Here is a 27,813-nt window from a genome sequence, read left to right on the forward strand (position 1 = left end):
CCCACACCAGCAATCAATCAATCAATCAATCAATCAAATGATCTCAAATTCAATCAGTCTAAGAGTATGCATAAATTTAATAAATAAAGAATAATAACTAGATTTATCGTTCTAATGTGAGAGAAAATGGAATAGATAAGGGAAAGATAATTAGATATTGTAAGAGGATGCTCCAGAGTTGGCCATTTGATAGGCTAGATTAACACAGCCCTGAGATTTGCTGGTGGTCTCCAATCCATGTACTAATTAGGCCTGACCCTGCTTAGTTTTGATCCCAGACCAGTTCGTTCAAGGGCCACCACTTGCTGAGGCATTGTGGAACGATTATACCTTTTATAAAACAGTCTCCCCCGGTTTCCTAAAGACACACAGAAAGAAGAAAGCATTTTAATTCATGAAGTGATAGCAGAAACCGGGAAAAAAGATGTATTGTAACACGATAAAATACAGAATCCAGAATCAATTCAGAAAAGATCAAATAAATCGGAAGGCACAGGCTACTAAGAAACATCAAGCAGATATATATATTTAAAATAAAATGCTATGATTCAAAGCCACAAAGAGCTTAACAATCATCATTTCAAACGTGTGGCATCGTCAAAAAGAATTCTTTGTGAAAAATACAGGAAATGCCAGTTTGGGAGCTAAAGATAATAGAACATTAGAGGGTGTGATTAAAAGATGAGTTTCTCTTCACTTGTGGGCTGATATTGCTAGCGAATAGTTTACAGGCCCCATTTTTCTCATATTGGATCAGTGTTTAAAATGAGGTAGGATTTTTTTTTCCCACCTGGGCTTAACATCTTCAACTCTAAAGATTGCAATAATAAGGATTCCCACCTTAAGGTCCACAGTATCTAGCAATACAGAAATCAAATAGCGGAGTTCAAATTCTCCACAGGCAGTGGCTAAATAGGATGTTACGCTGCAGCTGAAAACCCTTCAAGTTCATTCATTTTGCCAGTCTCAGTTCTGAGCAACATGTCTCCCCGTCCCCAGTGCCTCTCTGGTGGGGCTGATCTTGGCTCTGGTCCTCCAGGGAGACTAATTCTGCACCATTGGACCCTCAGCCCAGGCAGGGAAGGATCTGGTCAGAGATCTTGTCCTCCATGGGCCACCCCCAGGTTTTGAAGGAAGGGCCCAGATTTCTGTTCACTTCCTGAGAGAAGGTTTCAGCCCACAGGTTCATCTTGGATTTGTTGTCGTCTGGGATATTGCTCATGGTTTGATATTTGGCTAAAATGCAGATGTAAGGCTCCCACCCAAAGGCTTCCTGCAGCTGAAGAAAAATAAGGATTCCATCACTTTACTCCATAATTCTGAACTTGTAAATGATATACCACTCACTGTATTATTAGACCCCGAGAACTACAGACTAGTCTGACTATCACTGATATCAGGAAAAACTGTGGAGCAGATTATTAAGAGATGGTTTGCGAGCATTTAGAAAAGGAATGCAGTGCTCTGCAGAAGTCAACACGGTTTATCCCAAAACAAGTCATGCCAAGCCAACATCATCTGTTTTTGATTGAGCGACCATTTTAAGTGACTGCAGGAGTGTAGGCACGAGGTACTTTGTCTTCGCTTGTATTACATGAAATCTTTTATGGAGTTTTTGCTGCTCGGTGAGTTTGGTTGTTTATTTGCATATGTTTCATTACCCAACTAGCATTTTATATCAAGCCAAATCCAAAAATGCTAGGGAATCCCTGGAAGCTTGGCCTTCAGACAGATCAGCCATCAATAGACATGTAGAGATAAACCACATTTATACACCATTCAAAAGAGGCAATAAAAAAAATAGGAAGGAAACAAAAAAGACTTCCCCTCCAGCAACCAATGCTCAGATAAACAAGGATGAACTCCAGACAGACAATCAGGCAGAAAACAATACTCTAATCAAGGAATCACCAAGGAGGAAACCACACTCCCACCAAAAACTGGCAAGGGAAGCTACGATATATAAGCAATTCCACATCCACTCACACTGTTGATGTTACCTGGTGGGGTAATCAAATGTCTGCAGACGAACAACCAAGCTGAGCACCAAGAACTCCAACCCTGAGTTACGTACAGCATATTCTCTTCTATTGAAAGCCTTTTATGCAGTTCTAGTATACAATATGATAAAATGTGTGCAGCACTGTGTTACCATTAGAGGGTTACAGTGCTGACTGAACAAGGATACCTGTATTGAAGGTGAGTGTACTTCAATAGTTTCACATCGAGCTGGAAGGAAGTGTCAAGTGAAGAACTCACTATGCTAGGCCCTGTGGCGTTCAGCATGTTTAAAAATGATTTGGATTGGAACATGCGATTATTAAATTTGCAGAGGACACAAACATGGAGAGATATTAAAGTATCAAGTACCTTGAATAGCATGACAAACTGGAATAATGGGCAGAAAACAGCAACATTAATTTCTGCAGGGACAAATGCAAAGTCTTACGAAAGTATAAGATGAGGAAAAAACGCTGGGCACAACAATATATAAGAAAAGGATCTGGAGGTCATCATGGATCACAAGGTGAACATGACCCAACACCTTAATGAAACTTCAAAAAGGGCAAATGGAATCTTAGGCAGCACAAGAAAAGTATTGTGTCAAGAGGAAGAGATTCACTCTTCCTTGCTATTCTGTATCAGAAGAATAGAGAAGAGGAGGATTATTTATCCTCTTAATCAAACAGATGCCAGGCCCTAGCACCAGTGGAAAAGCAGGTTTATGTTCCTGAAGATCACATTGTGAAATCTGAATTCTAGGGGAATGCCATGTCTTTTAGAGACCCAGAGGGCAGAAAATGAGAAAAATCCAGCCTGAGCTGATGTACTGAAAAGGAGCCAGGCTGTGAGTTTCCAGGGTAACCGGTGCCAGAGGTGGATGTCACTCACCTGAAGGCAGCACGGGGACCACTCTCCATGAGAGCTCTGCCTGGTGTGATCCATATCTTGCTTCAGTGATACAAACCTATTTAGACGTTTGATCCCAGAATGCAGCTTGTGCTTTAGAGTTTCAGCCCATAAGGCATTCCTTGAGAGGAAGAAGCTTGCTCTTCAGCCGGGATTGCCCGTCTTTCCTCTGGGCCAAAAGTTACAGCTCCAGGACATCTTCCAGGATTATGAGGTTTTGTTAAGTCTGTAGATCTGGAACAGACACACTAGAACAATTTTGCCCAGTGTTGCTCTGTGACCTCATTCATTGTTTTTCTGGATCCTGCATTTGATTGTGGGTCTCCATGCAACATACACAGAAGCTGTCGCCAAGCTGTATTCAGTCACTGAATGCGTGTATCCACACAGTCTAGGAGAGCTGACAGATGGATGGTGCCAGGTGTAGCAGGAATCTCTCTTCTGCACACTTGCTTACTGCTCAGCTGCTTTTAGATATCCTAGACTAAGTTTTGACAGATGACTGTTTCTCCTGTTACCGCCCAGTTAAGGAGAAGACTGATTTCTGCATGTTCCTCTGCCAGCTGGTGACTTTTGGTAGGAGGGGCACGAAACAGTGCCAGGAGAATCCATCCATTCTTTTTTTAATGTGCCCTGTATACTGTAAATAAGGATGATCGAATTTGATAGCGGTATGGCTGTGACAGAAGAGGGGGCAGTAAATCTTTTCCTCTTTTTTTTTTTTTGCCAGCTCAAAGGTAAGAGGATGTCATTAACTCAGCTGTGGTGATGAGCGTGTGACCAAAGGAAATCGATGTAGAATAGAACAGACATAATTCTTTCCAGGATGCAGACGTGTAACAGTCAGCCTCCCTTTGAGCTCTTGAAAGATTTACACTTCCAATTTCCTTTATTTGTGGTAGAGCAATGTTACCCTTTGAAAATTCCCATTTAAAAAAAGGGGATTCCTGTTTTCCCTGGCTGCCAAGCTGGTCCCTCTGCTAGCTTCCCACTTCTCTGCTACTGCGCATGATAATGTAACCCACTCAGAAGTTATTTCCCATAACTTTGCTTCTTTTACTTCCAGATAATTTCCTCCTGTCTCCATCCATTTCTTTGGATAATGGGAGCTGCTTCCTTGTCCCTTAGCGTGCAGAAAGTTGTCACCTTTGTCATGATGTAAGGCTGAAGGCATTCCAATCTTTATTGAAAGATGAGTAAAAAACAGAAGAAAAATTTCTTTTTCCTTGACCCTTCCCCACTCCATACTTAACAAACTGTGCATTAAGACCAAGCTACAGATTAAACTGCATAAATATCCCCAAGGAGCTCCATATAGGAATACATTGGATGCCATATTATTGTATTCATAAGAAATTTCAGCTGTTTGACTGATATTTCCTTTGCATTATCTTTCCAAGTCACATCTCAAAACTTGACTCCTTATAACATTCAGAGACAACTGTATTATCTCTTAAAATTACTCCCTAAAAAGATTGGAATCTGGTTGTTTTCCAAGTTGTTTCTAGCTAGCTCTCGGAGTTTGCATTTCTGAAAGAGCAAATCAGCCTAAGATTTAAAGTTCATGAGGAATGTCTCCAGTTAATGGAACTGCAATATCTGGAACCAGAGTTGTGTATCTGCTATATTACAGTCCAGACAAAACCCAAAACCTAATTTAGTCTTCAGTATGTTCAATGAAGCATCAAGTAAAACTTTTGCAACTACCTGACCTAATAATACAATAATTGCCCCAAGTTGAGCTGAACTAGATATTCCCATGCATTTAATCCCTGGTATTTCTAAATGAGGTCTTTGAAAGCCCCTCCAAAATTCTGGAGAGCCATGTCCAGTTAGCATAGACAATGCTTAGTAAAGTTCTCACTTTTTCTTTATACTTATCATTTTCTTGTACCAAAGGATTTAATCTATCTGGTCTAAGTCAGTAAATTTCCAGTTAAACATGAATGATTTGCTTACCTTTTCAGAAACTCTTGCAAATTAGATGTGAGTCCTCAAAGTGTCTGCCTGTAAAGTGGGGCTAAGCACTGCCATGAACATCCTTTATATATTATTGGAATGAAAATTGTGGGTGGATGACACATTACTCCTTTTGTCAAATGACACAAATCCACAGGAGTGTTTCAAAGTGCAAAGGACGAGCCAAGAATTCCCAAGGCAGAAACAAGAATTCAGATTTTCAAAGAACTGGCGTATAAAATGTGTGGCTTTTCATTTATACAGAGTGCTTAGATAGACCAAGGATACAGGAAAGCAGGAAAAGAAAGTTGAGATAGCAAATTATATAGTTTCTTTTTCCTAAAAACATTCCAGCTGGCTTACCAGAAACCTATTTGCTGATCTTCAATATGTACATGTCACATAAATATCTGATAAATAAATATAAATATCCAACAACCTATTTACACACAGTGTTACATAAATATTTACAGCCTATTGGCTGATCTTCAACATCCTAGAGTGGGAAGGGGTCACTGAGGCCATCAGTGCAGGAAACTAAACCAAAACATCCCTGACAAATGGCCATCAATTTGCATTCAGTGAAGTGGATTCTGTGACTGAATTCAAAGAGACTAGGAAGTTTCTAATAAATGCATTTAGGAGTGCATCTCTGAACTCTTTCTTGCATTACTATAGAGCCTGTTGATCCCTCTGGAACTTAAACACATTGCAAAGTTCATCTTAATACTAGGATTTGGTTAGGACTACCACACCCGGCCTGCAAATGTGCAGTCGCTGAATGGCAGCAAAGGAACTCAGAAGACTCCTACTCTTGGTTAATGTCATCGGTCCTCTTGGGCTTTTGCAGCCCAACTACGCTATACCTATGTACTTTTGTATTTTCTGAAGTCTTGTTCCATCTTTTAACTCAGACTGGTAAAAAATTGACTTTGTCCTTAGCACCATTACTACTCTCATTTTACTGATCCTTAAATAATGTCCTAAGTTATCTGTCTTGTTTATTTCCATTACTGCTCTGATTTTAATGCTCCTCAAGTAATGTTGTCCTAAGTTATCTGTCTTGTTTATTTCCATTACTGCTCTGATTTTAATGCTCCTCAAGTAATGTTGTCCTAAGTTATCTGTCTTGTTTATTTCCATTACTGCTCTGATTTGACTGCTTAAGTAACATTGTCCTAAGTTATCTGTCTTGTTTGTTTGCTCTCAGTAGAATTCACAAACTGGTCTGGGTCTTAAAGTCCTACTGACATTTTTAATTCAGCCACCAAGGAAGAAACAACTTAGACAAAGTTATCCAGATGCTCTTATCTTCTGAGACATTACAGAACTACTATTGTTTTTATACAAGCATCTTGATAGTATCACAAAGAGAGCCACTTATATAATTCACAGTCATTTTTATTAAATAATAATGCAGATTTAGTATGGAAAGCAACAAAGAAAAATTGTTTTGAATCTATTTTGTACTATATATAATCACAGAGCAACAGCAGAAACTGGGCGGGGGGACCCACAGCAGAATTTCAGAATACAGAATCCAATGAATACAGAAAAAAGCTGAGAAATGGGAGAGTACAAACCATCCAGCCCCATCAAGGGAGATAAATTCTGAAAATAAAAAGCGACATCACCAAGACCCGCCTCAGAGCCTAAAATCATAATTTCATAAGTGAAACATTCTCAAAAATAGAGTTCTTCATGACAAGTACAGAAATGCCAATTCCTGAAGCTGGAATGGACCAGCTACATTAACTACTATAATGAAAATGTGAATTTCTATTTGCTTGTGGTCTTACATTGCTGCCAAATAGTTTAGAAGTTCAGGACAATCAACTTTGGTATACTTGATCAATGTTTAAAATGAAGTGGCTTTTTTCAGCTTTCTAGGCATTCACACCTCTAACCATGATGGTTCCGCAATGATGAAATAAGTCACAAGTTAATGATACAAGCTTCACTCATACTTGTGTTATGACGTTGCATGCTATACGTAAGGGGCAAAGCTTGCATCACAATATCTAAATGCACTTTTTGTCACCTCCACCCTCTAGGGATATGAGAGGCTTAAAAGCTTTCTCAAGGACGAAACCCCCCAACCTCTGCAAGATCTGCAATGCAGAGACAGATATTTCTTTTTAAAAAGCAGTAGTGAAATAATAGAGCTCAAATCTTCCACGGGAAGCAATGGATTAGGATTTTATGTTGCAGCTGATTGGTCATTTATTTTAGTTATTTCAGTTTGGAGCAAGCTGTTCCCCCATTCCCAGTGCCTCTCTGGTGGGGCTGATCTTGGCTCTGGTCCTTCAGGAAGACTGATACTTCACCATTGGATCCTCAGCCCAGGCAGGGAAGGATCTGGCCAGCTTCTCAGAGATCTTGTCCTCTATGGGCCACCCCCAGGTTTTGAAGAAAGGGCCCAGATTTCTGTTCACTTCCTGAGAGAAGGTTTCAGCCCACAGGTTCATCTTGGATTTGTTGTCGTCTGGGATATTGCTCATGGTTTGATATTTGGCTAAAATGTGGATGTAAGGCTCCCACCCAAAGGCTTCCTGCAGCTGAAGAAAAATAAGGATTCCATCACTTTACTCGATAATTCTGAACTTGTAAATGATATACCACTCATTGTATTATTTAGGTCACAGGCTAGAAATATAAAAACAAGTATGGACAAACCACAAATACGTATTTTATACAAATTCAGCTAATTTACTGGCCTATCCTTATATCCACCTATTCTTCAGCTGATCAGATTATCTCTGGTTAGAATTACTTCTCTCATGACATTATGAGTGGACATCGGTTTTATTCATTCCTCATGAGAGACTGTGGGAAGGAAGTAGAGGAGGAGTGTAGTTTAGATAACAAGAGGCAACACAGCTCTTGGAGGTGAGGTGAGAGTCATGGCAAGGAAGTGTTTCAAAGAGACTCTACCTTAATAACTCATCTTTGGCTGGGAATATACTGTACTCTTACAGTTTTCATAATTATGTTTTTACCCCAGTCTAACATTCAAGATGTCTTTCTGAAGCCTGTAAGATTCTTGCTTCTTTGGTTTGGCAACTATATTTCTAAACCTAACCTAAGGGTCTGGTTTGATTAGTCAGGGTTTGGTTAGTAGATTGGGAATTCAAGAAAACATCCTGGAAGAAGACAATAGGAAGCTAATTCAGTCTTGATCCCAAGAAAACTACATAGATATGTTCACCTAGCCTCTAGGATTTGAGCTCAACTTATGGAAGTTCTTGTTTTTCATAGGAAGTTCCTCCCCCTCTCTGCTCATCCCATGTACAATGGACCAATTTTTGGTGCCAGTGATGTCACATTAACATATTACTCTTACCTGCAGATATGGTTCCAAAGCAGTGAATACTTTAAAGTCCTCCAGGTTAGCTCCATTTTTAATGTAGTTCTCAATCCTCTCCTTTCTTGCTTTCGGCAGAAGATCTGGATGGGCTATTTCTCTGGAGATGCTCAGCACAGTCTCATTGACGTAAACAGACCAGAGGTTGCAGGTGGCTTCCGTGGTATGGGGTGGGAAGTTCCACCCACTTTTCTGCTGGTTGTGACCCAATTCATGAATTGGGCCCCAGGTGCCTTTGGCATAGAAAGCTTGCACGTCTATGATGTCAGGCAATGCTCCCACGTTACTCATGATTGGGTAGCCAGAGTGCATCCAACCTAGAGAAAGAGTTGGGGTAGATACGGTTAGATAGATCTCTCACTGTAGATGAAAGCGTAGAAATTGGGTGGGCAGGCTCCAGTACCAGAATTACATAATGTGGCCATTGGTCTGATTTCAAAAATCCTCTGCAAAAATCACTTCATGCTTCTGGAAATGGCTACCTATCCCTTCCCTGCAGTTTTCTGCTTAGCAAAGAGAAGGGGTGCTAGAAACAGAAGGAAAAAAAATAAGTGGCTGTGCCCTCACTGTCTCACCCACCATTTCTTTCCAGCTGCTCCCACTTGACAAATCACTCCTAGGGTGGTGGATGCCCACCAAAGGCCGATAGTAATCAAATATTTTGGATGGAACATATAGTATAAATTTGTGTGCAATTTATTTAATAAATTCATAGCTTATTTTTCTTTTTGGAGAGTTGAAAACAGTTCTCTTACGTACATAAAATATCTCATATATAACACAATAAAGCTAATACCCTCAACAATTCACTGATAGCTCTTATTTAGACAAGGTATTAATGGTCCAATCCTCCAAAGGTGAGGCAGGCAGACAAGATTTTACTAAGGCCAGCCTTGAATAGGACAAGTTTTCACACCACAGGAGAAGATTCATAGCCCATAGACTGTCCCTTAAGAAGGAATGGGTGTTGTTGTGCTGCAATAGGAGAATCCTTGCTAGCAATCTTTGAAATAAACATTTATTTGTTTGGCTGGTGTGGGTCTTCTGGGCTGTGTGGCCGTGTTCTGGAAGACCCACATCAGCCATCGTATGCCGGCCGTGAAAGCCTTCGACAATACATTTATTTGTTTGTTTGCTTGTTTATTCCATTTCTATCCTGCCATGATCCAAGCAACGCTTGGTGGCTTACAAGATAAGGAAGCATTAAAGCATTCATGGTAAGTCTTAAAATACAGGAAACAAGTTAAAATAAAAACATAAAGCCCAAGTGAACCAAGATAAAAGTTAGAGTAAGAAAAGTCTGTGGAAGAAAAGAATGATAAAAGAAGGCTAAAACTCCATAACTAGTTAAAAGGTTCCCCGCAATAGAAATGGTTTCAAGCATTCTCTTGAATGCCACCAAGAAGGGGCCAATCTGATCTCTTCCATAGAGTGGAAGATATAGACTGATTCAGAGGACTGGGAATGCCACCCAAAAGTGGTGCCTCCTGGCTTCAGCTCCCTTTGCTTCATCACACACTGATGATACGTCATCGCAAACTGTCAGATGGCCTCTCCCAGGCAGCTTCATGTAGAAGTTAAAAACTAGGAGAGAGAGGACCAACCCCTGCAAGGAGCCCACAGAATAGGGGCTGCTGAGGTGACCTTTCCTCCCCGCTACAACTACTGATGGAGACAACCCACTAAAAATCTTAATGCACCGTTGGGGATATCTTTGTTGAGATGAAATCTTTTGTGTTCCATGTCCTCAACTGAATTACGTTTGAAAGGTCAACAAGACTTGGCTGGACTTGAACTGGACGATATTGTTTCAGCTATGGGGAAAAAGGCTTCCCCAAATCAGTCCTGCATAATGGATGCTAACATTTGGGGGCATTTCTGTGTGCTGAGAAAGCCTGTGAATCATAGGTTGGTGAGGGACCTGGAGGCTGATAAGCTTATGAAACCACAATTCCCTCCTGATTTCTTTGAAAAAGGCTTGATGATAAAATAGTTCAAATGTAAGAAGTGTGGAATCTAAATATGTCTCTTAGTATAATAGCTCTGTTAAAACATGGCTAGGCTGTACAAAACAAGAAAGGACACTAAAAGTGTTTTATGGTTTTCCTCTACACAGGTGGGGTCTGTATTAGTATATACTTGCCTGTCGATATCTGGACATCTGTCACGATTCTCTCTGGTCTGGGGAAAAGAGAAGGGATGGAGGCTAACTTGGCAATGGCCCTCATCATCTGGTCCCAGGTCTTGAGAAGGAACTCAATCTTGTCATGACTACGCACAGCATCTGAGGGCAGTGTTAAGATGATATTCTCGGTTTCAAGTTCCGCCCAGGGAGCAGGGTAGTGGCAGATGTTCTCATGCCAGTCCTGGATGCTGGTTTCACCTAAGGAAAGATTAAACCAAAGGTGGGGGGGGGGAGAGAAAATTGTTTCCTATTCATGAAGTTAGACACCTGACAATTTGCTAACTCTAATGTCTCAATAGAAATGGTTTCAAGCATTCTCTTGAATGCCATCAAGAAGGGGCCAATCTGATTTCTATGGAAGACTGATTCAGAGGACTGGGACTGCCACCCAAAAGCAGTGCCCCCGATGAATTCTGAGCAAACCAGCAAAAAAGAGAAGTTTTGAACTTCATAAATTGAGGAGGGAGTTGTGTTACCTTGCTTGAAATAAGGAGCCTTGGTGGCCCCTTCTATGGTGACCGAGATGTAGCCCAGTGAAGACTTCTCTGGCACAATAACATACAGGAGGCCACCCCAGAGATTGGAGACCTCCATCTTCTTGCTCTGAACCTCAAATCTCCTTGTCATCACTGGGGGACGTTTCCATTCGTTGTGTTCAGTTAAATTATCCGTGTGACAGCCAATCTGTACCTGTAAAAAACAGCCTCTATTAAAACCAACGAATTACCATAAAGAGAGACGGGTTAATGAAGACATTAAATGGATGGAATGTGTTTTGACCATCTAAGGTGAGTGGAAAGCTCACAAACTGATTTTGTTTAGAACTAGGCTACTTTTTGTTTTATTATCTCTCGACGACAATATTCGGGGCTTCCAGTTATAACTCTTAGACTAAAAACATTAAGAGAGTGTTTAAATGATCTGGGGGTGGGAGTCAAGGGCTTTATTAAAGCCACCGACACTGCAAGTTGCTATGCCAATAATTATCCAAAACATTCAGTGACAGATAACAGGAGGCTCCATCTCCGAGTCCATCACAGAGGCACTCAGACACCCAAACACAGCGGTGGAACACTGAGAAGAAGAGCCTGAGCATATGGGGGGAGCATAATTTCTCATAGGAAGATTTCCTCAGAGGACAAAAGAGGAGCAGCTGTTAAACTGACAAGGCAGAGACTTAAAAAGCAAGAGAAGGTGATGGCTGGCAACATAAGATGGTTTTAGACAGCATTGTCTAAAGATCAATGCTGACAGATGAACCAGAGATGAACTGGGAAGTGCTGTATTGTGGAAGACTTGGTAATTTGAGGGAGGCCTAAAGTGTATGGGCTAGACCCCCCCAAGTCCAGATGGGAGATTCCACAGAAGGTCATGGAGAATAACAGGGCTAAGATCCTGTGGGACTTCCAGATCCAGACAGACAGGCAGGTCCTGGCCAATCAACCAGACATGGTGGTAGTAGGCAAGGACCAGAAGACAGCGGTGGTGATAGATGTAGTGGTGCCAAGTGATACCACATCAGGAAGAAGGAGTATGAGACTCTGGAGAAGTACCAGGGCCTGAAGGAAGAACTAGAGAGGATGTGGAAAGTCAAGGCCAAAGTGGTCCCAGTGGTGGTAGGACCACTCAGGGCCGTGACTCCTAAGCTGGCATAGTGGCTCCAGCAGATCCCAGGAACAACATCCGAGCTCTCTGTCCAGAAGAGTGCAATGCTAGGAGCAGCTAAGATCCTGCGCAGAACCCTCAAACTCCCAGGCCTCTGGTAGAGGACGTGAGATTGAGGAAGACACATACCATCCATAGGGGTGAGAGGGGAATTTTTATTTTTATTTTTTTATTTTTATTATATACATACACACACACACATCTTGTCAATTAAACAGGCAAAGGAAGAATGGAGTGAAATTTGGCTTGTCTAGTTATAAATAACTGTTACAAAGGAAGGCTGTGAAAACCACCAGTAGAGGTGGCTTGTTTTATGTTTTGTCTTAATAAAAGGGGAAAAATCACGAGAGGAGTTTTGCACTGTGAGTTTTGTATCACACCCTGTGAACCCCCACAGCCCTTGTCAGTTTTGTATAATATTTTTATTTATCTGCTTCTCTGCTGGATCAGGACATTCGGCCCTTTAAACGCAGTCAAATACAGTCTAAGCCTGGTCACCAGCTAAAACCCAAATAGCAAACTGCAGTTATTGATGGGAGAAGCAGATGATCCTGCTTCTATTGTTGTCCTGCCCCTTCATCTTAATGGAGATATGGACCTAAAACAGGAGAATGGACTGTCTTGGTGCTGCAGGAATCTCAACTTATGGTTATATTTGCCTCTTGCATCCTGAAAGTGAAATGAACATCCTGAAACTGCAAGTTCTGCATAAACTTCTTGATGGAGTAGAAATCTGAACACAGGTTTCTCTAGTCTAGATCTTCTATTCAGCACTGGCTTTCTATGTCTGCACTTGTTCTTTGCAACAAAATCTCAGTATTGATTTGCAAAGCTGTTCTCATCAATCTTTAATGGTTCATGTTTTGTCTCTTTAATCATGGAGTATAGTAAGATATACTAATATTACCTGCAACTTTGCACCAATAGCAGAGGATGGGAATATTAAGGTGACTGTCTTTGCTGGTGCAGCATACATGCCAGTACTTCTCCATGCTTCATTTCCTGAAAACAAAGTTGAAAATCTGTCAGAAGTCAAGTTCATATATATGAGATTGCTGAAAAGGCCAGGAATCTTGGGATTCGATGCTAATAGTTGTGTCAAGGACATATTCAACACTCTCTTCCATCAAAATTAAAGAATGCCCCCATCTCCTAACTCAACTATAACTGCAAAATTGCATATCTAAATTGGTAGTATGGATCTTCTTGTAGATTTAGCCTACATTTTATTATTCAGTTAAACAATCCCAGCTTTTTTCAGTCTAGATGTTTGTAGTCCACATTAAGATAGTCTACTGTTGGCAGATTTGAAACAGTGCATTGCTTGATGAAAAGAATGTAAGTCAGTACCCTGAAATAATGACCGCTGATTAGAAACTAAGAACATGTCTTACCTGCATTGCTGCCATTTACTTGAATGGTTTGAGGAGGTGCTGTAGGATAAGGCTTGAGAAAAGATGGGTTCAGGTGAGGTACTAAGTCTTGAAACTCTGGTAGAACATTGTAGAGCACAGAAGCTATTTGAAGGAAGAGGGCTTGGTCTGAATTGGCTTGGATTGGGTTGTATGCACTGACCTCAGGAATCCCTTTAAGTTGAACCAACTCTAGAACATCGTCATGAACCGAAGAGAAAGGACGGGAGTTCACAGCCGGGATCTCAAGGAACATCGCAGTGTCTTGTGCCAGCTTCTGGAGCCACAAGGAATATGGTGGTTGTAGAGTCTGCTTGTTCTGAATATATTCCTTGAATTGCAAGAGTGCTTTCCGGAAGTGATAAGTGGAAGCCACTTTGCTGGGCTCTCCTACAGGGCAGCTGTTATCAGGTATTTCAATAGTTTTCCCAGCAATGCCAATTCCAAACTTATTCAAGATCTTGTTTCCTGGATATTCTGCAATGGCACTGGAGTTAGGATTCTCATAAGTCCAATACCAAGCTTGACCCCCAATCAGGAGTCCTCCTCCTTCAGAGACAAACTCATGGATGCTTTTCATCTCTTTGGCATTGTAGGCTGTACAACAGTATATGCCTAGGCCTTCCTTAAAGTCGGTTAGCTCACAGCGGATCATTGCTTGATTTAACATAGAGTAAAGTTCCTGTAAGTTGTCTCCGATGCCCACCTTCCTTTCCTTTCCAGCAGAAAGCCAACTGATGGCATTGAGGAGGAAGGCTTTCATTGATGGCAAGTTAAAGAAGCCTTCATGAGAGGCAACTACGATGCGTCCTCTACCATAGTATGCAGCTGCCAGGAAGGAGTGGTAGGTATCACTTATGCCAACTGGAAATGCCAGCGTTCCATGGATTAGCAATGGAGATGGAAGTATTGGCTTCTGGAGGTCATCACCCTTTATATTGAATTTGATAACTCCATTCAAAAATGTCTTCAAATCATTTTGAATGTCTAATCCGTGCCTATTAAAAAGAGAGGCATTCATCAGTTTTTCATATTATTTGAAATAAACATTTTATGCTCAGGATGATGGACATGCTTAGCTTGCTTATTATAATGTGCATGCTTGGGATAAATCTAGAGTTTTGTTGTGGTTTGTGACATTTTGCTCAAATTTTTCCCAAACTAGCTGGGATAGCAGAGAATGCTGCATCTTGCACAGGTACAGAAAAGACTAGTAACTTTATCTATCTTATTAAAAATGTTGTGTGAAAGCCTCAATTGACCAAAGGAATTAAATGGATAGAGTTCTCTACCTCTAGATCTTACCAGTGACAACCAAGGAGGTTGTCTGGAAGACTGCAGCTTGGAATGTAAGACAAGAAAATGGTAAAAACTTGAATAAATGAAAGGGAAAAATAGATATATGTATGTCTGTGGAACTAAGAAAAAGGGGAAGGATGTGATAGATCTGAATGAAGGTGGTCTGACCCCATATGGAAGGGAGTACTGTAGAATACATGCAGAGGAATGAAGTTGTAGATTCAATTATAAATGAAAAGGCTAAAATGCAGAGCAGAAAGTATGCATGTTGTTGGTGTTGAATGGCGTTACAGATTAATTTTGGGGAAAATTGTACAACTCTGGGAGGAAAACATATTCTGTAGGTGCTATGAATAGATAGGTGGGAATGAAGTGAGTATATAGAAGTAGTTTCTAAGGTATTTGGAGACCCAGGAATAAATGAGAATGGTGACTGCCCAAAAAAGTCTATTTGTTTCAAATGCATGGTTTAAGTGTAAATCTATTCAGATATGCCCCTAGGAAAGGATTGACTGCAAGCCTAAAACATGATTAATATGACTGCTTATGATGAGAGAGTGAGAGAATTAGTGAAGGATTTAGGAATGATGAGAGTTGCTGAATATTGGACAGACCATTGTTTGATCAGGAGTGGATCCTGGGGAAAAATCAACGTACAAAGAAAGGAATTATGTGAAAGAAACTAAAGTGAAAGCAGAAAGACTGGAAGAAGAGAAAATGTGAGTCCTGTATGAAAAAGTATTCTCCCAACAAAATGAATCAAAAAGGGGTGTGAGGAAAGAGGATGAGGAAGCTGCTTGGAACAAACTCAAAAGGGTTATGTTACAGAGGGCCACAGTAGTGTCTGGACGTAAAAGAATACTTGTTGGAAATGTGAAGTGAATGAAGCTGAGAAAAGAAAAAAACAATTGTTACAGCAAATGAGAATGAGACAAAGATAGCGCATAAACGATTCTGGCTATCTGGATCGTATGGAAAACCAAGGAAGAATGATACTCACTCAGTGATCAGGGGAATCCTTGGGATTTTTGCAGGGACAGAGAAGACCCCGTTTTCTCCCACGTTGGCAGTGAAGTACACTCCAGCCACGCTGGTCACCTGGTTTCCAGGAAATCGAACCAGGACCGCCTCCTTCCCATGTTGATATGACCAGTGCCAGGCCTGGCCACCAATGAGCAGACCCCCGCCTCTCTTTACGAACTGCACAAGGTCATCAGCCTGCACATCATCGTAGGCATCTCTGCAAAACACCCCTGGGGAGTCCCCAAGCGTTGCATCCGGATAAATTTTAACGCCACCCTCAAGGAGCAACTTGGAGAGGGCATCCAGGCTTCTGTGGACCCCAATGAGTGCCGTTGGGGAAGGCTTGAGCCAGTCCAGAGCATTTTTTACGAATGGCAGGAATTGGGGATACTGTAACATTGCTTCATGCGCAGCGACCACCATCCGGCCTTTCCCATACTGGGTTGCAGCAATGAGAACTTGCCCATTTGAACCCACAAGCACTGGGAAGGCTCGGTCTCCTGTGAGCAAAAGCTGACAAGGATTGAAATCTCCCGTGACATTGATGGACTGAATGCCTCTCACTAGAGAATCGTAAGCGTGTTGGAAATCCATTAGAAAGTTTGGATCTGGAAAAGAAAGTATAAATTTCTGTCTGTATATTTTATGTTGCATGAAGTCCTGCAAGAGACATCAATACATGCAAATGTTCATAAAATCAGTCAGATATCTATCTGGTGTCAGGCGATGGGGTATGATTTGTTCTCACTATAATACTGCGTATTATTGTGAAGCTTTAGTGTTTTCTATAATATTGGCTAGGTTCAGTTTCCAAGGGAGGACTGTGTTCAGATGGATCTAAGCAGAACAGACAAAAGGATGGAGTAAATAGGGATTCTTAAGAAGCACCTGGCTACCATGAATCAATTTAGTTTTTGAGATGCAGACCAATTACATCCCAAAGTCTTAAAGGAGATTATGGATGTTTTCCGAGCCCCTTCTAGTGGTCTTTGAGAAGTAATGGTGGATCGGGTACAGCATGCCTGGCTGGGGAATTCTGGGAGTTGAAGACCACTCATCTTAATGTGCCCAAGTTTGGACAACACTGGGGTAGAGGTTTGGAGAAGACTGCATCAAATGAAGTATTGTGACAAAATGAAGAGAAGTTACTGTTCCTTTCTATTCTGCATTGGTCGGAATGATAGAGGAAGAAGAGGAAAGGTGGTTAAGAGAGGAATTGCTGTTCCTCTTAAAAAAAATACATGCCAGGCCCTAGCACCAGCAGAAAAGAAGAATCTTATGCTGGAATACCACAGTCTTGAATCTAGATCCCATGGGAACACTACCATCTTCCTATAGATATCTGGAGGGCAGAAAATAAGAAAAATCAGCACCACTCAGAGTCACTCTGCAGTGAGATGGGCAGTGACAAACTTGAAATATAAATAAAAATATAAATATAAATACATAAATACATAAATATATAAATAAATAAATAGGATGGCCTACTGAGGAGTAGCCTGGTGCCTCAGAGAGCCAGGCTGTGAGATTCCAGGGCACCAGTGCCAGCTGTGAATGTCACACTCGTGAATGCCATGTTGGGACAACGCTCCATGAAAGTCCAACATGGTGTGATCTATAACTTGCTTTAGGCAAGGAAGATCTATCAGAACCTTAACTCTAGTATATAGCTTTTCTTAGTGTTGCAGCCCGTAAGAGATTGCTTGAGAGTAAGAACTTTGCTCCTGAGCAGGGATTGCTGATCTGTCCTCTAGGCCTGTGTTCCTCAACCTTGGCAACTTTAAGATATGTGGACTTCAACTCCCAGGATTCCCCAGCTAGCCCTGGACAGCCAACAGCCGCCCCCCACCCCCCGCAACAATCAGCAAGCTGTCCATTAAAACTGAGCTGCAGATCAAACTGTATAGACATTTCCTGGCCAGGGGGTGCGAGGGTGGGCAAATAACAATACACAGGATACCATATTTTTCATAAGAAATGTCAGCTGTTTGACTGAATCTGATGTTTCCCTTGCATGGACTTTCCAAGTCACACCTCAAAATGGGACTCTTTATAGCATTCAGAGACAACTGTATTGTCATTTAAAATCACTCCTAGAAAGGTTGAAATCTGGTTTGTTTTCCAGGTTCTCTAGCTGACTCTCGCTGAGTTTACATGTCTTAAATAGCAACTCAGCATCAAATGTAAAGTTCATGAGGAATGTCTCAAGATGGTGGAATTGCATTAGAAAAATGGGCATATTTAAAGTCTGAGTTCTATTCAGACTCTGCTACATTTAGAGTCCACACAAAATCCAAACTATATTTAATCTTCGGTAGGTTCAATGAAGCATAAAGTAAAACTTTTACAATTAACTGACCTACTAATAACATTTGGCCCAAATAGGGCTGAACTAGATATTCAAATGGATTCAGTCCCTGACATTTCTAAATGGGGGCTCCAAAAGCCCCTCCTCTGAAATTCTGGAGAGCTGTGCACAGTTAGCATAGGCAATGCTTAGCAAAGTTCTCACTTCTTCTCTATAATTATAATTTCTTATACCAAAGGATATGGTCTATATGGTTCAAGTCAGTAAATTTCCAGTTAAACATAAATGATTTGGCTTACCTTTTCAGAAGCTCTTGCAAATTAGACGTGAGTCCTCAAAGGCGTATCTGAAAAGTGAGCTAAGCACTCCTATGAACATCCTTTATATACTGTTGGAATGAAGATTGTGGTAAATGACACGTTGCTCCTTTCAGTATATGGCACTATTCCACAGAAGTCCAAAGGAGGAACCAAACATTCAGGTTTCCGCAGAAGTCCAAAAGAGGAAGGTTTCCAAAAACCAAGGGTTATAAATGTGATTGTTTTTATTTACACAGAGTGGTTAGATGTATAAAGGTTATAGGAGAGAGGGGGAAAAAAATATAATTGTTAATAAAGAGTCTAGCAAGTCCCAAATTTAGGGATGCTTTTAGGAGTGCATCCCTGAATTTTTCCTTGCATTCCTATAGGTCCTGTTGCTCCCTCTGGAACTTAAACGCACTGCAAAGTTCATCTTACTAGGATTTGGTTAGGACTACTACACCCAGCCTGCAAATGTGCAGACAGTCACCAAATGGCAGCAGAGGGACTCAGAAAACTCCTACTCTTTGTCATTGTCCTTGGTCCTCTTAGGTTCTTGCAGCCCAGATCTGATACACCCACTTTTGTACTTTCCTAAGTCTTGATCCATCTTTGAACTTGGGTTGATGATCATTTGACTTTGTTCTTAGCAGAGTTTCCATTGCTACTCTGATTTTAATGTTCTTTAAGTAATGCTGTCTTAAATTATCTCGCTTATTTGTTGCTTCTCTCTGCATAATCCACTGACCACAAACTGGTCAGTGTCCTAAATCCTAGTGTTCTGCTGACATTTGTAATTTAGACAGCCAGCAAGAAACCAATTAATTTCCAATTCATTCATCTTCTGAAATAGTTTTTTTTCCCCTGCTATTATAACAAGAAGCTTGGGTGACCCACTCCTCTACCCCTTCCATTGTCTGTTTGAAGTTCTCTGAAGAATGTTTCTTTGAAACTGTTGGGCTGCATGTTCAACTGTATGTTTTCCTTCCGTTGGACAGAGTACTTCTTGAACTTCTGTTCAGTGATTTCATTGTCTGTATATTTGCTATTCCACAGCACTATCAACAGCTTCCACTTTTCCAGCATGCCCAACCATATCTCCAGATATCACTCACAGTATTGCCGAGTCTCCTTTCTCTTGTTAGTATCCTTTATGGTTTACCAGTCTCTCTTCAAGCCCATCCTTGTCACCAATGTTATGTTTGGAGGATCAGAAGAAAACACAGTGTCTTTAATAAGCAGTCAGACTACATCAAAAGCAGGAAGTGAAGGAACAGCCAAAGCAGTCAAGAAGAATATGTAAGAGGTCAACAATTACATGGAAATATACCTAGAGCTACAAAACCTGTTCTATACCAAACAATCTTTCTGATTCCCTGAAACTTAATTAGAATAACTCCTGCCCAAATAAGGGCGAGCCTCTGGAAGCTCATGCATTCTTATTAAGGAAGAATTGCAATGGCAGGGTGAGAAATTACATAATGGGGATAAACCCCCTCATATACTGGCTGTGAAATTCAGATATAAAGATTTTGAGCTCATACTGGTAAATGTTTATATTCCCCCAAGCACATCTTACTATAACTTTGATTACTGTTTAGAAATAATGTTGGAAGAAATAATTACTTTGCATACTTAAGCCATAATCATATTGCTTGGTGATTTTAATGCCAAACTAGGCCAATCGCTTCATGATTTTGCTCAATACAGTGGACTTCCAAATGAATTTTTTGATAATCATGCACAGTGGTTTTCAAGAGACGACAAAAGTAATACTGCTGGTTTACACTTGGTATGATTGATTTTTAAATGTAATCTTCAGATTTTGGGAGGTAAGGATAATAATTATGTATATCCATACACCTTTCATTCAGCCCAGGCAAGCAGTGGGTTAGATCTTATTTGTGTATCAAGAGGTAAAGCTGACCTCTTCTCTATCCAAGAGGAGAAAGCGACCATCAGCCAGTGAGTGTGAAAATCCCAGCTCATTCAGATTTAAGATCGTATAACGTGGCCGACAGGTGGGTTACTATTAACTCAGAGGTGAGTCAAAAAAAAAGGTTAATATGGTCCAAAGTAGATACCAATAGAATCTAAGTAGATTCAAGGCAATATTGAATAGCCTCAAATCAGAAAATGCTATCAGCTGGGCCTTAATAATCCAGTCACCCATGGCTGACTGGCAGTCAGTCTCCAATGCATTCACCAATTTGTGCCGTAAGTTGAAGAAACACCTAATAACTAAATCCTCCCCCAAAAGTTTTCCTATAGGTAGATCTCCTTGGTTTGACAATGAATGCCGCTTGATGAAAAAGAAATCAAAGGCAGCTATGAGACTTGCACAACAGCATCTCTCTGGACATATACAAGCTACGATGCTGTCTCTAAGAAGCAAATATAAGAAACTCATTAAATCAAGACAAAAAAACTATGCTGCCTCAATTTGGCCAGGACTTGAGCTGTCAGCAAAAAGTCATAATTCAGCTATAGTCTGCCATTCTGTAGCCAGAATCCTGAAAGAATGGAGATTTGCATTCGATATACCAATCTCTGCCGAGGAATGGGAAAACTGCTATCATGACCTGTTGAGAAACAGTTTCTAAGTAGTGATTTATCACTTACTGAAGCCTCACCTCTTTGGCCACCAGTATTAGAAAACGAGATCAAATCTATGGTAAAAGGCTTGAAGAGCTATTCAGAAAATATCCTGACTGGTGGGGCCTTCTATTGGCGGGTTTATTTACACATAAAAATAATACCTGCCATATCCCAGCTGGGTGGAAGATGGCAGCAGTAGTTCCTATATACAAAAAAGGGAATAAAAAGGACCCTAGCAATTACAGGCCCATTAGCCTAATAGATATTGTGGCTAAAATATATTCTAGATTCCTTCTGAGTCGAGTCGAGAGTTGGGTAGATGAAAAGTGTATTCTCACAGAAAAACAAGCCAGCTTTAGACAGAGTTGATCCACTACTGATAACTGCTTTGTCTTGAACCATCTAGTTACAAAATATATCAGTAACAACTGTTTGCTGCCTTTATAGATCTTAGTACGGCATTTGACACAATAAATAGAGAAATATTATGGAGGAAATTGTCCTCAAAATGGAACCCAGACTGCTGGCGTTGATCAAAGCCCTTTATACAAGCACTAGTTTGAGAGAGCAGTTTGGGATTAATAGAGCCACGACCAGGATACTTAGAAAGGGGTAAGACAAGGGTGCCTACTTGCACCATTGTTATTTAGCCTATACATTAACAACTTACCAGGATCCTGAAGTACATATGCCCAAGGTGTTAAACACGTAACACCTTGCTATACGCTGACAATATGATTTTACTACCATATTCGCAAGTTGGGTTGCATAGGTTGTTAAGACTTGGCTCCTACTGTCAAAATAATTCTCTAATCATTAATCAATCAAAGTCAAAAATTATGGTCTTTGGAAAACGACATCATAACCGTAGATGGCTATTAGATGGCGAGACAATAGAGCAAGTTAATACTAGGGGTAGTCTAGATAGTTAATACTATCTAAGGGTAGTCTTCTCTGAGACTGGATCTTGGCTCCCTCATCATCAAAGGAGCTCACTTAGAGCAAGGGCATGTATGAACTTACTGCTCAAATTAATAAATCATAGCTATCCAGGCTCCTTAGCCCCAATTATCAAAGTATACAAGGCCAAGGTTACCCCTATGCTCTTACATAGCGCTGAAGTTTGGGGCTTAAAACACATATCTCCATTAGAACAATCACAGTATCTGAGAAGTATCTTGGGTGTGGATAAAAGAACTTCAGCTGCTGCAATTAGAGCTGAATTGGGAATCCATACAATTTGTTCTTTGTCTAAGGGCTTATAATTATTGGTGCAAAATCAATGCTATGGAAACTGACAGACTCCCAAAACTGTGTCTGTTAGAACAGACAAAATCTCAACTACAGACTTCTTGGATAGTACAATTGACAAATTACATTAGGAGCTGTGGTCTCCCTGTCTCATGTCCAATTGTTTCTGGAGAACAAGCTAAAATGATTGGTGTACAAAGACTGGTGGATATAGAAGCCCAGAAAGATATAGGCACCCTTAGTAAGGCTGGCACCCAGAAATGGATGAGCCATTACAAATGTACCTTCCAAATTGCCAAGTATGTTAACACAGAAATACCCAAATATCTTAGGGCGGTATTTACTTGAGCAAGATTTGAGCAGTTGGACACGATGGTCAAATATGGAAGATTTAACCAAGTCCTTTATAATGAACACACTTACATTTGCAGAGCTCCAGAGATAGAAGACATAACACATATATTATGTGAATGTCAACTGTATAAAAAGGAGAGGGATCAGTATCTTGGACCACACATTAGATGAATGACCTGTTCGGATTCTTATATTAAAACAACATATTTCATGTGGGGTCAGAATTCAAAAATTACATATAATACGGTCCTTTATTTGAACAAAACAGTACAGCTGAGATCTGCATATGTGGATCTGATCGGAGTTAATTGTAGGGGTTATACAGAAATATGATTTGCATCTTTTTTCTTTCTTTTTTAATTTTAATTTGTTCCTCTTATCCTATGTTTAATATATGGTCTTATTAATGTCTTACATTTTATGTTTTATATTCTGTATCCTGATGTGGCCTAATGGCTAATCAATAATAAACTGAACTAGAATAACTAAGTTCCTCTGTTATTCTGTTATTGCATAGATTTATATTTTTCAAAGGTTGGCATTCATAACCTGGGATTCAAATTTATACCAAAACTGGGTTCCTTTGCCAAAGAGTTTGAGAGTGCACTTGTCCAAAGCTACCTCAGCCCCTTGTATGTGTGTGCAAAGCATGTAATCCACATTTGATGATGATCTTCCCGAAACGACCGCCACAGGGATCTAATTTCATGAATCTCCAAGAGATTCTTCATGGATGTTGCCTTCCAGTATCTGAAATCTGAGCATGCATCTCAGAGACTGAATAGTATAAGAGGATGCTAAGGTAGTCCCCGTGTTCAAGCAGCCTTTATCCTTAGCAGCAAAAGGGAAACCATCTAATATCATATTTCTTTCGTTGCAGCAGAATTGGTAGATAAAATTGTTCCGATGCCTCTGTCACTGAACCTGCTGTTACAGACCAGTCACTAAACTCCCTAAAGAATTGTTAGAAAGCGGTCACAGCCTCTTTGGCCTCTCAGGAGAGAGCAGTTTCACTAAAAGCTATTGCCGGCTGTTGTTTTCAGCTACTTGGAGCTTTGAGCCAGCATTTTTACCTGCCCTACACCTGATCTGCTTATAGAGCAGGTAGCAACATTTTGGGTGATGTTGAAAAGACCCCGTTTTCTCCCACGTTGGCAGTGAAGTACACTCCAGCCACGCTGGTCACCTGATTTCCAGGAAATCGAACCAGGACCGCCTCCTTCCCATGTTGATATGACCAGTGCCAGGCCTGGCCACCAATGAGCAGACCCCCGCCTCTCTTTACGAACTGCACAAGGTCATCAGCCTGCACATCATCGTAGGCATCTCCACAAAACACCCCTGGGGAGTCCCCAAGCGTTGCATCCGGATAAACTTTAACGCCACCCTCAAGGAGCAATTTGGAGAGGGCATCCAGGCTTCTGTGGACCCCAATGAGTGCCGTTGGGGAAGGCTTGAGCCAGTCCAGAGCATTTTTTATGAATGGCAGGAATTGGGGAAGCTGTAACATTGCTTCATGCACAGCAACCACCATTTGACCTTTCCCATACTGGGTTGCAGCAATGAGAACTTGCCCATTTGAACCCACAAGCACCGGGAAGGCTCTGTCTCCTGTGAGCAAAAGCTGACGAGCATTTAAATTTTCCATGACATCGATGGACTGAATGCCTCACCCTAGAGAATCGTAAGCATGTTTCACATTCATAGTAAAAGCTTGCCTAGTGATGAATCTGGAAGACAAAAAACAAGTTTTCATATTTACTTTGATTGGCTGCACCTACAAGATACATTCATTAATCAAATAAATCCCATTAAGAAACTTTACCAAAATAGGAGCCCTCCTTTGCTGACCATGGGTTCCTGCACTGAGGAAACTCCATGGCCCCTTTCCATGCTTTGATCCTATTCTAATTAATATTGTCCTTTTTTCTATGCAGCTTTTGTTCCCATTCCCCTTCAGTCCATTGCTTTGGGTGAGAGAGTAGACTCCTCGTAACTCCAGGGAACTGAGCAGCAAAATACAAAGAACACACTGCCTGCCAGGCTTTCCTCCTTTTAAGTATCTTTTAAAGGTTCTTTCACAGAAGTTCGCTCAAATGTCACATGTCTCACAACTCAAAGGTGTGTTTCAGGGGCTTTGGCCAAGGCAAGGGGCAAGAGCGAAGCCCTGGAACAGAAGGTGTCCAAGAGAGCCCTTGCCATCCGCTGGTGTGCTTAATCACCCCCAGGTTTGAACGTCATCAGCACGATACACAGTACCCCTAATGCATACTTAACCCTTGAGTAAGGGTTCTCTCTCACATTATTTCCTGTAGCTAGAGAAGTCTCTTTTCCCCCAGCAAATCCATTGGCAGAGTCCCTCAAAGGTCCCCACATCCCAAAAGGCTTCTTTGTTTCTGGAGAGGGGAAAAGTTGAAATCCAAAGAGGGTGGCTGTTTTCCTGACTCTCCCACTTACTCCGCAGCCTTTCCCAATCCTCCGCTTCAGCCCTGCTCTCCAGGAGCAACTATGGCTTGCTGGAAGACCACATCATACTTCACCAATCCTACTTCTCTCCAGCAGGCCCACTGATTGGTCTGGACAAAACAAGGAGGTCGCTCAGAAGTATTTGCAAGGAGCGATTATCCCCAAAGCCTTTACTTTTAAGCGGCTGCTCGAAAGAACAGCAACTTAAGCTTTCCAGCAAGTGGCAACAGACAGCAAGCTGGTTGGTTGGTTGGTTTGTCAATCAAATTTGGATACCTGCCCATCTCACAGAAAGGCGACCCTGAGCGGCACTCAGGGGAGGAAGAAAGCGACTGGTTTCTCAGTTTCCGTGGCTGGACTGGAACAGATAAATGTGCATTCCCCTGGGGTGACCTTTAAACCTTTGACCGCAAAGGTGGCCCAAGGGATCAGAAGCTGTTTGCCATCAAGAGGATCAGCTGGTCCTGGCTACTCATCTCACTCAGGCTGCTTGGAAGAGCACATGCGCGTGTGCACACAGACACACACAGACACACCCCTGTCAGAGCCAAACCAAGGAAGGGAAGGGGCTGTTTTAAAAATAACATTTTTGTTATGAATAGAGGCCTCCAAGCTTGGTCAGAGTTATCAAAAAAGTAGCTGGCGGGTTGTTTTTTCCAGTGACATGTGGCTAGGCGAGACTCTTAATAGAAACTTTTCGAGGAAAGGGATGAAATTAACACTTTACATATTTTCAGCAGAGAGTAGCAGGGCCTGGCTTCTGCTGCTTCTCTTTTTCTTTTGGTTACTTTAAAAGTTGTTGCTGCTCCTTTTCTTTTATATTTAAAAGTTCTCTACCATAAGTGATAGGCTGATTAGACACTCCAGGACTCCTGAGCGGTAGCCCTGTGCGGTAGCCCTGTGCGGTAGCCCTGCGCGATCACCCGGTGCCTGGGCTCACAGAGGGCGTTTATCCAAGAGAGTGAAAACCTAGCGGCTGCATGTCAGGCTAGCTTAGTCTGAGGCTTGTTGTATCTTAGGATATTGTGCAAAGCCAGCCCATTCATCTTATGACTCAGTGCATTGTGCAAACCCAGAACGTGGGTTAATTCAGAGTCTACCAGATTCCGTATTACTCTAACATGTTGTGCAAACAGGGTCAAGGTCTCGCAGAACAGGGCTCAGTGGGGTCCCTCCTAGTTTTGTTTCCTCCCAGCCCTTTCTCAGGAAAGTGCTTTCCTATCTCTTCCTGTTGCAGACCAGCCCGTGATTGCTACAGCCTTTCTCCTGGACGGACTCCCTGCTGGGTTTCAGAAGCTCATAAGCTGCCCTCTTTTCAGCCCTTAAGAAGCCTGGGCATCCCCCTGCATTACGTCTCCCACTCTCCCACCTTCACTCTTCTCCAGCCCGCTGGGGCTAGTGCTGGTGCTAGCTGACCAGGGCTGTCAATGAGCAGGTGACCTCTGGATGGCGCTAATGTATCTGTATCTCTTTCCTGCCATCTGCTGTAGTCCGGCTTTTGGCACCCCAAATTTGCTCACCCTTGTCCCAGATAGAAAGCCGTAGGGTCTCCCCCAGAGTCTGTTTTACCAACTCACCATCAATTCCAGCCGCCGTCATTTCAGTAAATTTCTGGCTACGACCTTGAGGCTTCAGTCCACAATTTTCTGTCTTTTTCAAGAGGTATGCAATCTTTCTGAAGCAGAGGAACCTGCAGGGAGTGATGTCGTTTGGCAGATTCATGTCCCCATGATGACAAAGCTGAATGTTTTAAGATTTTTTTTCTTTACTTTTTGGAAAAGTTGTGTTTTAAGGTGCAAAATTGCACTTAGTTTCATGGAGGCTGAACAAACCTATTTTGCACACTTTCTTTGTCAAATAATGCATGAATTCATACCACTGGAAGGTGATAGTTTGCCCAGTTAAATCCAGCAGCATAATCTGGGGGTGGTTTGGGGACCACCAAAATAGGGCAGTTGGCATTTATGCATCTCATGAGCTAAGAATTGTCCATTCCAAATTTAGTGACTTTCTTTTGAAAATTGCCTCAAGAAAAGGGTGTTCCTGAGCATGAATAGAACATTCTTCATCCCACCAAGGCAAAGAGTTCTGCAAAGTTTTGAGTCCTGCTTTCTTCACATTATAATCAGTCCCTTGGCATCTGTTTCCCAGAAAGAGAATACAGGTACTCCTCACTTATCAACCACTCACTCAGCAACCATTCAGAGTTGCGATGGTGCTGAACGAATGGCACTTATGACTGGTCCTTGAAGTTCTGGCCATCACACCAGCCCCTGCAGTCATGTGATCACAATTCAGGCACTGGGCAACCAGCTCACACTTATGACGGTTGCAGTGCCCCGGGGACACGTGATCGCCATTTGCAACTTTCCCTGCCAGCTTCCAACAAGCAAAGTCAAGGGGGAAGCCAGCAGGGAAGGTCACAAGTCACTCTGGTAAGTGCCCTCAGCCTGGCTGGGGAACACTGGGAGTTGAAGTCCACCCACCTTCAAGCTGCCAAGTTTGAGAAATACTGTAATAAATTGTCAGTGGGGCCTGACATTGTCTATGGGGTCTGACTTTTGGTACACCGTATGGAGGGTAAGCCACATTATGCAAATAAGAGAAAATGATTAAGAAAGCCAAATAAATTAAGGCATAGAACTTTGCACTTCTCTTTGTTAACTTCTATTCATTTTAGCCCATTGATCAAGACTGTCTATATTTTTGAATCTGCCTTC

The 27,813-nt window shown here is 41.6% G+C and overlaps 2 protein-coding genes across 2 annotated transcripts; both read right to left on the reverse strand.

Annotated features, from left to right (window-relative positions):
• Positions 1–6,230: 6,230 nt before the first annotated feature.
• On the reverse strand, positions 6,231–18,559 carry TCAF2 (TRPM8 channel associated factor 2). The gene is made up of 8 exons (XM_088141419.1): positions 18,425–18,559; positions 15,795–16,425; positions 13,478–14,493; positions 12,991–13,085; positions 10,895–11,108; positions 10,377–10,616; positions 8,213–8,550; positions 6,231–7,427 (listed from the first exon to the last, which is right to left on the reverse strand). The coding sequence occupies exons 2-8, from the start codon at positions 16,409–16,411 to the stop codon at positions 7,176–7,178; spliced, it is 2,772 nt and encodes a 923-aa protein (XP_087997545.1). The 5' UTR covers positions 16,412–16,425; positions 18,425–18,559; the 3' UTR covers positions 6,231–7,175.
• A 1,110-nt stretch (positions 18,560–19,669) lies between these two features.
• Positions 19,670–24,307, reverse strand: LOC103048430 (TRPM8 channel-associated factor 2). Its single transcript, XM_088141420.1, has one exon. It carries the CDS (start codon positions 24,273–24,275, stop codon positions 23,721–23,723), a length of 555 nt encoding a protein of 184 aa, XP_087997546.1. The 5' UTR covers positions 24,276–24,307; the 3' UTR covers positions 19,670–23,720.
• Positions 24,308–27,813: the final 3,506 nt, after the last annotated feature.

This window comes from Python bivittatus, unplaced genomic scaffold (genome assembly GCF_059951505.1).
Source record: "Python bivittatus isolate LINGU-HERP-01145 unplaced genomic scaffold, Pbiv_v1 ctg000330_np1212, whole genome shotgun sequence".
Lineage (NCBI taxonomy): Eukaryota > Metazoa > Chordata > Lepidosauria > Squamata > Pythonidae > Python > Python bivittatus.

Bases quoted from the DNA above. Each gene is read 5' to 3' on its own strand.
- TCAF2 (XM_088141419.1), bottom strand. From the start codon at position 16,411: ATGGATTTCCAACACGCTTACGATTCTCTAGTGAGAGGCATTCAGTCC. The intron at 13,086-13,477 runs GTAAGACATGTT...CTTTGTTTTCAG, and splicing joins AGTAAATGGCAGCAATGCAG to GAAATGAAGCATGGAGAAGT. The intron at 10,617-10,894 runs GTAACACAACTC...ATCTTTCCTTAG, and splicing joins GGCTCCTTATTTCAAGCAAG to GTGAAACCAGCATCCAGGAC.
- LOC103048430 (XM_088141420.1), bottom strand. From the start codon at position 24,275: ATGGAAAATTTAAATGCTCGTCAGCTTTTGCTCACAGGAGACAGAGCC.